This window comes from Mugil cephalus, chromosome 2, assembly GCF_022458985.1.
Source record: "Mugil cephalus isolate CIBA_MC_2020 chromosome 2, CIBA_Mcephalus_1.1, whole genome shotgun sequence".
Taxonomy (NCBI): Eukaryota; Metazoa; Chordata; class Actinopteri; order Mugiliformes; family Mugilidae; genus Mugil; species Mugil cephalus.
Genome location: NC_061771.1, coordinates 12,204,442 through 12,219,315, shown reverse-complemented (window position 1 = coordinate 12,219,315; position 14,874 = coordinate 12,204,442). Strand labels below are relative to the sequence as shown.

Sequence of the window (14,874 nt, the reverse complement as noted above, 5' to 3'; positions counted from 1 at the left end):
CAGCTGGGGCCTTGAGCTTGGGGATCCACAAAGGATTACTGCCCTCAGTCCTGACATCTCCTGGAGTATTCATGTATTACATGAGACACAATCAGCTGACATTTGTCTTGTAGATGGGGGGGTGGGGGCAATGTACATGTATAAACTGTTTACTCTTGACTTTACCTTGGTTGTTTTTCCATCCATCATCACACAGTTTCCTTCACTTTTTCCCTTCTTTGTAATTTACTTTTTTGTCTCCCTTTCCTCCCCCCTCCAGGCAAAATCCTGTTCCGGAGGAGTCATGTGCGAGACGTGGCCATGAAGCGGCTGCGTTTCATCGATGACTACTGCAGGGTAAAGAGGCCTCTCTGTAAACACCCCTCACTTCTCCCTCCAACTCTGTAGAGCTCTCCCAGGCCTGTCAGGGTTCAGTGGTCACTATTTGTGACGTGTTTTCTCATGCTTCAACCATGGGACATAAAGCGAGAACACTTTAGAGGACACTGAAACGTTTGTGGAGAGTTCGTTCCGCGGCCGGCCGTCCGAAGACTCTGTAGGGTGCTCCGGTGCTTCTCTGTCTTGAGGCGTCTGTTTGGAAATGTTTTAGTCTACAGGAGATGCAGGGTCGACCTAATCGTGACTGACTTCCATTATTTCAAAGCTTCACTTGCTAACTACCTTATCCCCTCATCTTACCAAAGAAAGTCCTCCTCCAAAGTTTCGCCTCCCTCCCACTAAAAAGCAAAACAAAACTTTAAAGTGACGGCTTTTTGTAATCCTTCACATCAAGGTCGACTCAGCCTTATCACTTCCTGTTCCCACTCTTATTAGTATTTTTTATTTATCCTTTATTTTCCTCCAACATGTCCCTCCACCCCCCACTTCCTTCCTTCCTTCTTTCCTTCCTTCCTTCTCTTGGCCTGAAGCCACACTAGCAGTAGGGAAAAAAAGAGCATTGCAGCATATTCGGGCTCTTATGTTTGGCTCCATGCACACAATTAGGGAATAGTATTCTTGGCCCTACATTAGGAAGGGTTAGCCACGGTATCAGCCCAGTAATTGGGGCCAAAAGAAGTTCAAAAAAGAAATCAGCCACACAGAGGCTGAACAAAGGTTCATTAAAAAGAAATCGGCCTCTTCGTTATCCAAATGACTTGCGGCGCTTTAATGTGTACAGTTGCTATAGCAGGCCCGTCTTTCTCAGCCAGTGTGCCACGCTGTTTACTTCCTACATCCTGTTTATGAGAACAGAGAGGAAGCGTAATTACCCATCGTTCTCAAAGGATCTGCTCCCTGGAGACTGCACGATGGAAGTCCAGCCAGCTGTGGGTGCACAGCGGGATGTGACCAATGCGCCACGCAGCTCTTTTAGTGCATAGGATCCAATGAATTAAGTATTAAGGTAGCTGAAAGCACCACTGTTCATATGTTGTCATATTTCTTCTTTCTTCTTCTATGTGCACTCCGGTAGCACACATGAGCTTTGCCTTTGGTCGGGTGCCGGTCAGGTGATTAAATATTGATGCTTAGGCAGTCATATGATCCTTTTTGACTGTGGTGTGGCTCTGACTGTGAACACGCACAGAGAGTATAGTGGAGGGGGGTGAGCTGAAATGTTGAGCAGTTCGGTGTGAAAGTAATCACACACACAGACGCAGAGGTGTTTTCCACAAAGCCAGAAGTCTGTGTGATTCACAGAAACTATTCTGAAACCTTACTCACCGTACGGTTCCTCTGACACCTAAGAGGAAAAACTTCATAACTTGTCAGAGCTGCGTTTTGTTGTTCATAACCAACTTATTTTGCAAGAAACCCCATTTAATATCATCTCCACTGGTGCTACAAAAAAAAAAAACACTTTTAGCCAACTGTTGTGATTTTTTTCAACAAAAAGAGGGGCCGTGATACACCGAGCTGGCAGTATGCGTTTTTTTTGTTTTGTTTGTTTGTTTCGGTGTTGCTCTGTTAGTGAGCGTCTGCCATTCTAAATATCGCAGTGCGTCCTGTACCGCTGTGACCAGTTGCACTCCCGACTGTGACTTTTCAGCTGATTCAGCGCGTCGAATCGGCTGTCAGAGCATATCGGTAAGAGACGTCTCATCGATTGGCTGTTCGGCTCAGAGAAACAGAGCACGAGACGAGAAGCTGAAGTGACAAAAGGAAAAGGACAAAGTTCAAAGGAAATGCAGAGGCTGTCCTACATCTTCACCTCGTCTAAAAACAAACAAACAAAAAAATTGAATTATTTTTTAGAACGACAGTATTGAACAAGTAGAGCTAGCCTCTCCTGAATCAATCTACAGACTACTGCCACCTGCTGGTATGAAGAGTTACTTCCTTTTGCACTTGCGCAAAATGTAGAGTATGTACCAGCTGGTTGTAAATATTGCAGTGTGTTCAAATGCAAGTTTTGGGTCCAGAGAGAGGGGCCTTGAGGCAATGTCACAGGCGGCCTTCGTTGTCAGTAGACCTTTGATGGCTGAGTTGGGCTATAATTCTCTGTGGGTTTGTCAATCTGAGTAACCTATTTTAATTTATGACATAGAAATATTGATGATATTGCAGCTTTGAAATATACTTTCAATCACAGTCTCTTTTCCCTCCTTCTCTGTAGGCCCTGGTGCGGCTCCCCCCTCAGATTTCTCAGAGCGAGGAGGTGCTACGCTTCTTTGAGACGAAAACAGAGGACATCAATCCCCCAGTGGAGTGAGTGTCACATCCCGTGTCCACACAAACACACACACTCAGTGTATAGACTAATCCGGCGGCTGATTTGTGTTGTATTCTGCAGCAGCACTGTCATTACTGTGATGGCTGAGGTGCGCATGGTTGATAATGGCCCCCTAAACCGACAATGGGAGCAGATGTGGGTGTGACCCACTCCCAAAACTAAAGTCTGAGACTGATTTTGAAATTAGCTTTGAGAGACAAATAACACTAATATCACAGCATTTTTTTATCCGACCAATGCAGGATGGATGTGAGCGTGTCATGGGGTAATAAAGAACAAGGTCTGTACAGTGACGCATGAAGGAAGAAATATCGCAGTGTTCCTCCCCAAAATAAAAACAAAAATGAATTATAAAGTAATAAAAACCCTTTCTCAGGGGTTTGTTGCTACAACTTCACTTACTTTGGTGTAGCTTTTAACGTTAGCTAACCCTGCATACCTAGATATTAAAGTGTAGGAGCCAGGTTTCTGCAGTATACCGCCTATACTATACCTACCTCCACTTATACAATGAATTTCAAAAACGGACATTTGAAAACATAAAAATATCATGTCTTTTCCGGTGATTGCAAATGGACAATTTTACCCTCAACACATTTCCTACTTTGAATCATCATCACAAGTAATGGAGAGGCAGCTTTGAAAACACATCACTGTCTTTTATACTATCTTTTTTTATTCCAACATGGGCAAATTATTTCCAATATTTGTCCCATCCATTAATACAGTGTACTTGGAGCAGTGGGATACCACCCTTCGTTCCCAAAGCTGCTTCACTAACCACTATTCTCCCCAATAAAGTAAAATATGATGAGAAAAGATAATCCCTTATTTATCTAATGCAGAACACATTGTTTCGGTTCTTTAAATAAACAAGGACATTTTGTGTTCATGACTTCCTCCACACATCCTACCTAGTATTCACTAGTTGAAACAACATGAGCAGAATTTCAACAACAACAAAAAAAAGTTGAAATCCACTAAGACTGCTGTGGTTTACTTATACTGACTACAAATATGTTATTTTGCTGGGGTCAAAATCAGTTTTTCATAAACATAAATATCAAGTATTTTAAATGGCATATTCAATCAAATGTTTACATTTTTATGGATTTGACTAATGTTACACTAGGTTACACTATACAAGAGTATAGAGGCCTTCATGGCCTACGTCACTGTGACGCCACAATGTTAGCTGGAGGCAGAACAGAGGGAAGCTTGAGGCGAACACTGTGACTTTCAACCATGAAAATGTTGTCTTGCTATATTTTTGGCTGCTAAAACTGAAGAAATCAAAAACACTAACTTGAAGTGTCATCACATACCAGCCACTGCCAGTCGTAGACAACTTTAGTTTGACTTTGGTAATTAAAAGAAAGGACTGGAGTGAGACAATCAACAATGTGCACACTTCATATCAGGTCAGGTCGTCAGTTTCAGCCAGGTTAGAATAAATCATTACGGACATTACATTAAGTTAATTCTTAGTCCGGGGATTCTTGTTACACATTAATGTTAATGCTAACCATGAGCTAACGCAACATTAGCTGCGTGTTTCTGGGGGTGTCCAAGCAGAAGCATTTCCTACATTACCCTCCACAGTTATTTACTCCTTGTAATATCTTTGTTGGAGAGGCTTCACTTGATAAAGACAGGCCAGACCTCGCCCGCTCTGTGTCCTCCTTTATTCAAGTCGTTCATCCAGTGAGTGAGATCGGTGTAGGGATTGGTGGATGTAGTCCCATCAGTCACTGTCAACTTTTTAAAATAAAACTCACGGTCTTGGAGTGTATTAGTATATTCTAAAAAAATTGTATTTTCCTTGTCCATTCTTGCCAAAACATTGGCATTGAAATATGCTAACTGCCGTTTACAAACTATAGTGTTTGAGATGTGTTGCATCCAGTTAAGGCCCGCCCCTCAAAAAACATTACTTTGTTTACAAACCGTGAAGTGTGAAGCTACAACAGTAATGGCAGCCTGCAGCCTGGATTAGTCGATGCACTGAAACACACACATACACACACACACATGCATGAACTTGCTGACACTAATTACACTGCTCAGCATACAAACTCAGTGCTGACGTTGAATTCAATCACATGTGTCGATGGATCACGTTGCACCCAGTGGCTCAGGTGTAGTCGATACTGAACGTGAATGCATCTTCCGGTTGTTGTTGTTTCACACTGAAGTCCACCCTAGAAATCCTGCATGATTGCACACTGGCTAAGCTCATTGCATCCCTGCTTGTTCTCACTTTCTAGTCTATTCCCAAACCAGCTCTTCTCACCGAGTTTGTTAAGACCTCCTACCAGGCCAGGCAGAGAGAGGGGGTGGTTGGGGGTGTCGTAGAGAGTGGAGTTGATGGATGCGAGAGAGTGGGAGGAGGAGAACGACTTGTTTCATAGCAAGAGATAGGCCCTTTGGGTAGTTTTTAATTAGAGAACACACTCTCCTCTCCAAACCTCAAATGCCAGTATCGCACTGTTCATTTGTAATGTGCTCGTGTATGCATGGAGACAACTGCACCCGAGGCGATGGAACCCTGCACTCTTGCTAGACACAGACTATGTCTTATTTTGTATTTTAATTACTTTTCTCGGTATTTCTCTTCTCCTTCTCTCCTCTTCCGTCTTAGTGACCTCTGTCTTCCAGCAACATAACATCCCCCTCCCTCCTCCTCCTCAAATTCTTTGTATCTAGTTCACCTTATAAATTCAAGTGTGTTTAATTGACAACTCGACAGCTCAAGGTTACGAACACCACCGCCAACACAATCATTCTTTGATCAACTGTGTTTGCCTTTCACACAGTTTCCTTCTTACTTGCGCTCTCATCTCCCTTTTCCTGTCTTTCTGTCTATCTGTTTGCTTCTCATTTGACATATGCCCTTCATTTTTTCTCTTATAGTCTTTTTTTCCTCTCGGTATCAGTCTCTCCAGCTTTCTTTCTTTGTCCTGTAAGCGGCAGTGTATTTTCATGCATAAAGAAATCGAATTAATCTTGTTGTCAGAAGATGTTGATGATGAAGCCATACATCAGGAGCATCAGTAATGCGTTGCTTTCATCACATACAGTCTGTTAGCCCCCACCCCCACAGAGGTGCCCATATTTATATTAAATACTGAAACTAAACAGATGCCTATGCAGGAGTTGCACACACCATAGAAGTCCACTGTGATGGACAGTGAACTTTTGAGAATATGTAAAGGTAAGTATGGGTTGAACTCCACACTCCTTAAAGCCAAAGTCCTATATGTGATATCCTAAGGATATACTAAGTTCAGTTAGCAGCGTAAGCAACATTACAGTACATTTTCCACAAATACCAACATTTAAAAGCCTTTCTAATATTTCACAAGTGAAATGTAACACAGAAACCGGTTTTTAGTTCTGGAGTGAGCATTATAATGTAAACTGTCAGTTCATGGGTTTGACCATAACTAATCAGAGCATTCGTTCCTGAGCCGAAGACGATGTCACAAAGACAGAGGGGAAGAATGAAAGAGGCAATGTATATGGAGTTAAAGACTAAAAACTCCAAAAACCTTGCAGCACAGTTTTCTATTATATACGGTGATTAAATCTTCTCCATGTGTGACATGGGATCCATTGCAAAGCAACACTGTGGCACACTTTGATCAATTTCTGTTATACACTTAAGGATATCATAATTTGAAGCCAGAGGTGATAAAGATGTGGAGACCCCAGCTCAAGGAAATGCTGCACTCCTGTCAGATTCAGATCAATTCAAACCACAACCTCTGCTGGAAATACTCAGGGGGTGACGTGCTAGACGTCATGATCCTGAGCACCCGAATGGTGTGTCAGATAAACTGGATGGGTCTCTCTTTCGTTCCATAACGCGTCTGCTAAATTAAACCAACCTGTGCTTCATATTTTTCTCATGTTTAATTAAGTTAAAGACAAAAAAAAAACATTACATTTGAAAATGTATGTGGGGAATGGGGAAAGCCTTTTGCTCAGACACACCTCTACCTTTTGGTGTTTCTCGACAAAAAAACGAACAAAAAAGTATAAATAGACTAAAATATTATCATGAATGGGTCACAGATGTTTGTAACTAAGCAAATAAATGTGATGTAAGAAGAAACTATTTCATTATTGTACCTCTGGCAACCATTTTCACAAGTATTCATGTGACTGTACGATAACTCCTCTCTGCAGACATACCAGCAGCTTGTTTTTTTTCTTTTTTTTTTTTTTTTAAAAAAAGCATGACTTATTGCCAGAAGGTGTTGATAATCTCGTTATATTCTGAATATCCTTTATTTATGTTCTTTCCTGCCTGTCCTCTGACCCTGCATTATAGCAGGGCATCTTTTAAATGACTCAAGACAGTTTACTATGAGGTGTTAATTAGAAAAGAAATTGAATGACAACACTTCACTTTACTCTTCACTTTGCCTGATTTCCCATCTCCAGAATAAATGGAGGATCTTTGGGGACCTTGCAAACAAGGTGCACAGGGTGTTCAGTATCTCACTCTGGAAAGATAGACCCATCCACACAGTAGCATTGGACACCTAAATATAGTTATCAAGACTATCTTTACAATATTCCTAAATATTCCTGACTTTTTTTCTAGTGATAAGTTGACATTTTTTGGAGCCAGCCTCTAGAGGCCAACATCCGTATAGGCTCCCAGTGGCTAGGGCCTCAAGTTGTCTTAGTTGCATCTTGGTGGCGTGCCCCACGGTACTGCACTCGGTCCCATTCTGTTTGCTGTTTTTAAAATAAATCCACTATACTTTCCAGTGATTTTTAATTAAAACATTCTAATTAATTATCTACTTTCTTTATATACATTGTGTTTCTATATACTGTATATGAGTATTTGTGTGTTTCTCTGTATTTTGTATTTCCCCAACGGCCACTCTTTGAATCTGTGTTTTTTTTCCCCCTCCATATGCTTCTTTTTTGGCACTTTGTCAGTTTCACCTATTCTCGAATGTCATTATGGTGAATGTCCACAGTATGCAACTCCTGCCAAGACATCCATTTAAATTCTGGGGATGTATATTAAGTATTAATATAAGCCAAGATGGTCTAGCTTATCTACTCCTCACCGTTCATGTTTATGCGTACTGTGAAAGACATTTTGCTGTCGAATACAGCAGTTTATATATCAAATTGTGGTCATGCATTTGAATCGTTGAGTTGTACACTCTGTTTTTATTATAAAAGTCCAACAAAATAAATGAAAAAGTTTAGATTTATTTATTATTTACTTCCTGTAGCTATATTTTTCTGTGGTTTATGTCTGGACTTTGTATTAAAGCATGCTACATTTAGTTCATCTACTCTTTCACTGCCTCCGTCAGTGCTTTTTTTCTCGACACTTAACTTTTCTTTCCATCTTGCTCTCATCCATTTCTCTCATTGTCCAGGAGTTATGAAGCATCCATTTCCTCTGTCCTCCCCTCCTCCCAGTCTCCCACCTCCTTTTCTCTCCCCTCAGTCGTCTGTCTGTTCCACTCCATCTGCTGCGAGCTAGAGGCAGGCGGCAGACTCACTCAACCTTAATGGATAGGCTTCTTCTCTCTTAGCACTCACTGGAGACTGCACAGTAAAACGCGAGCAGCGAACAGCGCTGGCATCGATAGGGTTAAACTTTTTTTAAATGTGTCATAGTGGTGAGTGCGTGGCCGGTGAGAAGTCTGGCATGTGTGTGTGCATGCATGAGCATTTATTGATCCGTCTCAAATGAAGTGGTTGTGCACTTTCAAAAGGTTTGTGTTCAAACGTAAGGAGTAACAGATTTTTTTTTTTTTCTTGAAGTGAGCAACATGTTTATTGTTGTCAGGTTATTTCAGTGCCCATCTGTCTCTATTCCACGGCCCCAGCTCCGTTTTTTTTTCTCTCTCTCACCATCACCTTACATGGATGCAGTCATTCTCGCAAATGCGGCGTCTGACTCACTTGTGCTGTCTTTGCTCACACACTTACTCACTGGGTGTTGTCAAGCCAGGGCTGGGCTTGCTACAGTAATAGCTTTGGGAGGGCCAGACTGTGCATGAGTGTGATGAATAGAGCGGGCCGTGACAGCTGTAGCTACCAGGGTGATGAAATGTGTACACTTTATCACTTCCTGGAAAATGAGGAAGGAGCGGGGGAAGGATAGAGAGACGGGGGTTCTCCTGGGAGGTGAGCGGGTCAATGACAAGGGGGAGGAAAAGGCCAGCGGTGCACTGACCATCTGCTTGTTTCTCTGGCGCTACTGGAGACATAACAATGGTACGAGATAACAGGTGGAATATATTTGCGAAGTGATGCAAGGTGTATGATCTGACTGCAACTCCATTTTTATGATGAATTCAACCGTCCAATCTTATTTTTTATTTTTTTTACACATGTGCCACAAAATCTCATCACAGGAGTCATTCCTGTGCAATATTGAGCGTGCTCCTACTCAGCTATGTATGATTGAATTTTCTAACTATGATGTGATTAGAAAAAGGAGCCACATGCCTGGCAGTGCATTACAGGAGTCAATCCCATCAATCTGAGCCCAGAAAAGGAACACAGAGCTCGAGCAGACCCCACCAGAAACAGCATACTCTCCCCTCTGTATGTTTTTTCTGTATGTTTGGGCGATGTCGACCCCTGTCTGTCGAGGATAGTATAGCAGCTCAGTGGCACAGCTCAACTGAACTGATGTCACTCTCATGCAATACGTTGAAGTCCAGCATCCTTGATGTTTAATGAATGGACCTTCATCTGGATCTCTGCTCTTTTTCTTTCTTTCTTTTTTTTTTTTTTGATTTTTGATGCGTTGAAATGTCCTGCAGAATACAAACTACAAAAACAGATTTTTCTCCTACCTAGATAAAAAATCTACTTTTTGTATATAGAAACACACACTTTGTGTGAATTCAAATAGTTTCAGGCACATTCCCACACATGGTATCTGCTTAAGTCCAATATATGATTATCTACATATATTGGACGTTCTCAAACCATCTTCTCCGCCAGCTCCCAGTCTGTGGATTTGCCACCACATTTATTAGAGGTTTTGATTATTACTGGAAGAATATAAGAAAAGCTTCTACTGTTTTTAATTAAGACTGGTCAGTTTAAAAAAAAAAGGAAATAAATAAATAAAATACCATATTGAGTATTAAAGATGATTTTTAAGCATTTATTTTTACTAAAATCTGCTGTGATGTCTCTATGGGTGCGTGGGTGGATGATGTACATTGATAGTTGCATACTGCAGCTGAAATCTGCTGGTCAAAGTATTTAGACAGGACCTTCATCCGTCTCTGCATGTGTATTTAAGCTTGTGGAAATGCCGCCATTTTTAGAAGGCTGCTGACAGGTTGCCAGTGGGGAGGCTACTGAGTATTAGTACTGTGTGACTCATTGGTATAATGCTGTTATTTGTGGTCCAGTTTCTATTTTTTGGAGATTTACTGTATTTTCCAGGTGTTTCATATTTATAGAGCACGGGTTTGTTCTCAATTGTGGAGCTGCTGGAACGTGGGGATGCAGGGATGAATTCATATGATCAGAGACACCGTCAGAGCAAATAGACATGATTCAGTGTGAAAATTATTGGTTTTTGAAAGAGAAAATTGCGAAGGTTCACATAAACGTTGGAATACTGCTCAGAACAACAAATGAACGTCATTCAGATCATTAACAATGTTCATTGTTCAGTCGGTTGTGCAAGTGTCATTTAAGGGTAGACTTTAAAAATCTCAGTCTTAACTGCACATGCCAGTGACAGACATATAACAAACCTGAGTCCATCAGCCCCCTGCATTAGTCCTTAATCTACTCTCCAGTGAGTCTCCACATGGTGGCGTACTGCACAATGCAAACATGTACTTTTTTTTTTGCTCCCCCAGTTTTGTGTGCACTCCAGCCACAGGTCTGAGTCGTTCACATAAACCTCCTCAGGGCTTAGCTTTATCTATAAATGTATCCCATGTCTGGACTCACATCCAAGCTCTTCCCTGTCTGCATTTCTACCTTGCTGTATTTTTTCCCCCCTGCTCTTCCTCTGAGAGATATATTTCCACTGCATGGAACAACCTCCCCCCCCCCAGACATCCCCATCTCACTTCCCTTTTCCTGAGACATGTATTTTTTTCCCCTCTTCTCTTACTTAGCATTTTTTCCTACGTCTTGCATTTTTATCGAGTCAATTTGCATGGGTCGTGGGCAGTGATTTGTTTTATCTGTCTGCGCCCATGGTTGGTAATCATATAACTATCAGCCTAAATGGAATTATCTGTCCTCTGCAGACCGCAGCGTTGACAAATTCCTCTATTAATATGCGCATAACGCATTTGAGCCATGATGAAAGTATTGGCCGCTGCCCCCGCCTCCATAGGCCACCGTAGTGTTGGTGACGGGTGATGTTATCATCATTCATCATGCCCCCTCACAATGCTCACCATGAATAACAATAGGCTCTGACCTTGGCTTGTGCCTGGAGGAGAGAGAGAGAGATGCTGCAAGATTACCAGATTATTACTGGGATAAGACATGAACTTGTGCGATTGGTCGGCTTTGGGGTTCTCAACAGGGGGCTGCTTAAGGAGCAGGGTGGTGGGGTGAAGATGGTCTGGGGCTAATCAGGAATAAGTGGGTGATAATGTGTTTGTGTAACTGAGTGCGTGTGGAGCATTAGGTCATCGTGTGTTACTGATACTGACAGACCACAGCCTTGTTTCTGACATGCTTGCTCGCACCGTGAACACAAAAGAGCGATGACATGAAATGTGACTGTGGCTAAAAGTCGCAGCTACACACCGAAGTATGAGGAGGGGTCAGCTGATCCTGAGTCATACTTAATATGACTCAGGATCTGGAGGTGGATTTCAAATTGAACCATAGGAAAATGATTGCATGAATGCAGAAGTGACAACCATGCAGGTTCACCTTGTGAAATGTACAGATCGTGATTGGTAACTGCAGACGGTAGCGGATGGGACACTCGGCTGATTGCAGCACCCTCTGGAGAGCTCGCCGCTCCCGCTCGGTGCTGCCAAGTAAACTGAAATGTGCATTTGGTGTTAATGAATAGAAATAATGATGAGACCAGGACCACGATGTGCTGTCCTGCTGTTACCCATTGTTTGTGCTCCATGCTCCTGTGATCTTGCGCAGCGTTTGATAGCGAGAAACAGTTGGGAGAAATTAACTAGTGCGGTCGCTTCAACTGTTTATTTTCTTTCTTAGCTGTCTTTTCTTTGGCAGCTGCAATTATGTGTGTTCGCCGAGCGTGCCCGGCCTCGTGCGTACAAAGTGTCGAGGTTAATTGATTCCTTGAACCCCATATGGGGTGTTAATGCACACAGTGGGCCCTTAGTCCTGTCATGGCCACGAGGCCACAGAGACAGGGGATGGCTGAGGGTAATTTGGGGCTCCTGAGGGGCTTAGAGAAGGGCATGCGGGTGGGGAGGTTAGGGCGGAGGCTCAGATTTGACAGTGCTCGGGGATGACTCGGGTTGTGGAGTGCTGTGGAGAGTGGATGAGGGGTAGAGAGCAGGGGAGGGGGCTAAGGCAGTAATCTGGGATAGTGTCTATTTACTTGCTAGTCTAGCAGGAGGCCACTGAGAGGCATTAAGCTGCATCCATTATGTTAATACTTGTAAACATATTGATTAGCTCCTTATCTGCCAGCCCACCCATATGCATGTGGTTGTAATTAATAAATCCATTCACTTCACGTGCCAGATTTGATGTTTCAATAAGGAATGTCATTGAAGTATTGAAGTAGCCAGGCTCAATTTTTATTAGAATTTTACTCACTCCACTGGGACTTCCTTATCAGGGGGGGTCCTCCTGGCAACAAGCCGACAAAATGTCTTTAACAAATTGTTTTAGTTTTTGTCACTAAAATAAGCAAATCTTTTAGTAAGAAAAGTGAAGAAAACACACAACTTTAAGCTGTTTCTCTGTAATAAAATGCAAACGCATAGTTAATCTTTGTATTGACCTTAAAAGCTGATCCCAGTGCTCCAGCATAAGGAACACACTGATCAGCCACAACATTAAAACCACCTGCCTAGGGATGTCACGATTACAGTTTTCCTTAGTACGATTATTGTCAGAGAACTTATCACGAATTTAAAGTGCAGCGTCGGTCACCACCATCATGTGATACAGTCAACTGACCAGCGTGTAGCAAGAATGTCAGCGCTCAAAAGACGAGATTATAAACAGAAACTGACATGTGGTGTTAAACTTCTGGGCCATAATAACCTCGTTCTTTATTGATAAACTGAGCGCTGTCCAGCGGAGACGAGACACTTGAGGCAGTTTACAAAGTGACGGTAACCGATAGATTAAGAACCCAAAAGAGTAGATACTGAGCAAGATAGTTATCTGTTGTTTACTTTAGTAGTTGCAAGTACTCAACGCAGTGCATGACTCTGCTGTGAAGGTGGAGACATGTGGCAGTGGTGTATTTGCGTCAATACAAAAATTTGCCACGATTTAGGAATGACGACCCGCCGCTCCTAAATGAATGTAGAGGAAACACGGCGAGGGTGTTACGTAACTTTGTCATGTTACGTTTGAATTGCGCTTAACAATGGTTTCGGCATAATATTTTCTGACTGTATTCAGGAAACCTTACGATCAATTAATTGTAGCGCTTAATACCGCGATTAATTGTGAAATCAAGTAATCGTGGCATCCCTACACCGTCCTTATCTTGTCTCCAAAACTGAGATTTGACATGATTCTTCTGAGGGTGTCCGTGTCTGGCAACAGGATGTTGTTGTTGGGAGGTCCTATGTGTTGATAGATACTTTTATCAGCTTGGGATCTAGTGAATTTGTCTTCAAGAAGTGTTATTGCTACGGGGTGGGGGTACCTGGTCTGGTCTAGGTGGGTGGTACATGTCTAAGTAACATCCATATGAATGCCAGGTCCGAAAGTTTCCAGGCAGAACATTGTAGTGTCACAAGATGGTCAAAGCTATTTACTTCTCCCGTCAGTGGTTATAATGTTGTGGCTGATCGGTGTATGCTCTTCTAGGCAAGAGAAAGCATGAGCTCATTTTCCTGGCTGCAACTGGGAGTTTGAGGAACTGGCTTAAAAAGATTTCTCCATTCACAAAAAAACATCCTTCTGTAGTCATCTAACTGGGGAGCTGACCTGCCTGACCCAAACACCACACGGCCTCAGGATGCTCACATCTGTTTTGGCTTTAACAATCGATGTCAAGAGCTCAGAGCTCTGGAACTGATAAGACGTATGCTGAAGTGCTGCCGCCGCTTCATGGAGCTGTGCTCAGTGAATACACTGTGACGAAACGTCAGTATGTGATGAAAAGTGTGACAAAACGTGAGTGAGTGTTGTGCGCATCGTATGAAACGGGCACATCTGCCGATGTTTTTGTTCGGGAGGAGCCGCGTCAGAGAGATATATCGACGCACATTAACAGAAAGTTGCCATTTGGTCCCTACTTTGGACTGGGTGTAATCTAAACATTGTTCCTGTCACAATAACATCCATTTTTAATTGTGCGTGTATAATCAACACCAGCATCTGTGCACACAACAATCTGTTACCGCAGTTTTTTTTTTTTCCCCTCTTCATTTCTGGAACACAGGAAAACAAAGTCCCTAGTCACTCCTCTGAAACATCACGCTGTTGTCAGAACCAGAGTAATATTTATTTACAGGCTGCAGACATGGCCGTGAAGGTTCCGCCTAGCCACATAAAACACCTTCTTCTCCACCCCTGCCGTGTGTATTCTACACGTCGCCTTTCACCCCTCGCTTCCTCCTCTTCATACCTCTAGGAGATGGAGGAAAAGAGCTGGCAGACAGAGCTGGTTGCTCAGTTCCCGAGGGGAGAGTTTGATTTCAGCCTTGGGGACTCGGGTCACTGGCGAGACTCTGGACCCAGCATTTCTGTTCTGCGCTCTTTCGCGCTCCCACCCTTTCTCTGAATTCTGCCCCGCTCTGCCCCTCCTTCGCAGCCTAATGCTTTACAGATGCCTTCAAACCCATACCTCTAAAAATAAAGCCAAAAATAGCCAGCTGTGCGCCCACTGGCTTGCCCTAATGTCACGTTGAAGGTAAGCTGCTTTGCTGACAACCTGAGCCTTTCTTAGAAAAATATTGTCCCTTCCATGTTAATTTCGGTGCTAATGAGTTTCTCCTGTAAAG

General features: G+C 42.7%; 1 protein-coding gene across 8 annotated transcripts in view; it reads left to right on the top strand.

Annotated features, from left to right (window-relative positions):
* Positions 1 to 14,874, top strand: part of sh3pxd2aa (SH3 and PX domains 2Aa) — a 95,217-nt gene that overhangs the window by 31,701 nt on the left and 48,642 nt on the right. For all 8 annotated transcript variants that reach the window (XM_047577902.1, XM_047577903.1, XM_047577899.1 and 5 more), the window contains exons 4-5: positions 260 to 336; positions 2,597 to 2,688. In XM_047577902.1, the coding sequence (XP_047433858.1) occupies positions 260 to 336; positions 2,597 to 2,688 (169 nt within the window). The remainder of the gene's footprint in view (positions 1 to 259; positions 337 to 2,596; positions 2,689 to 14,874) is intronic.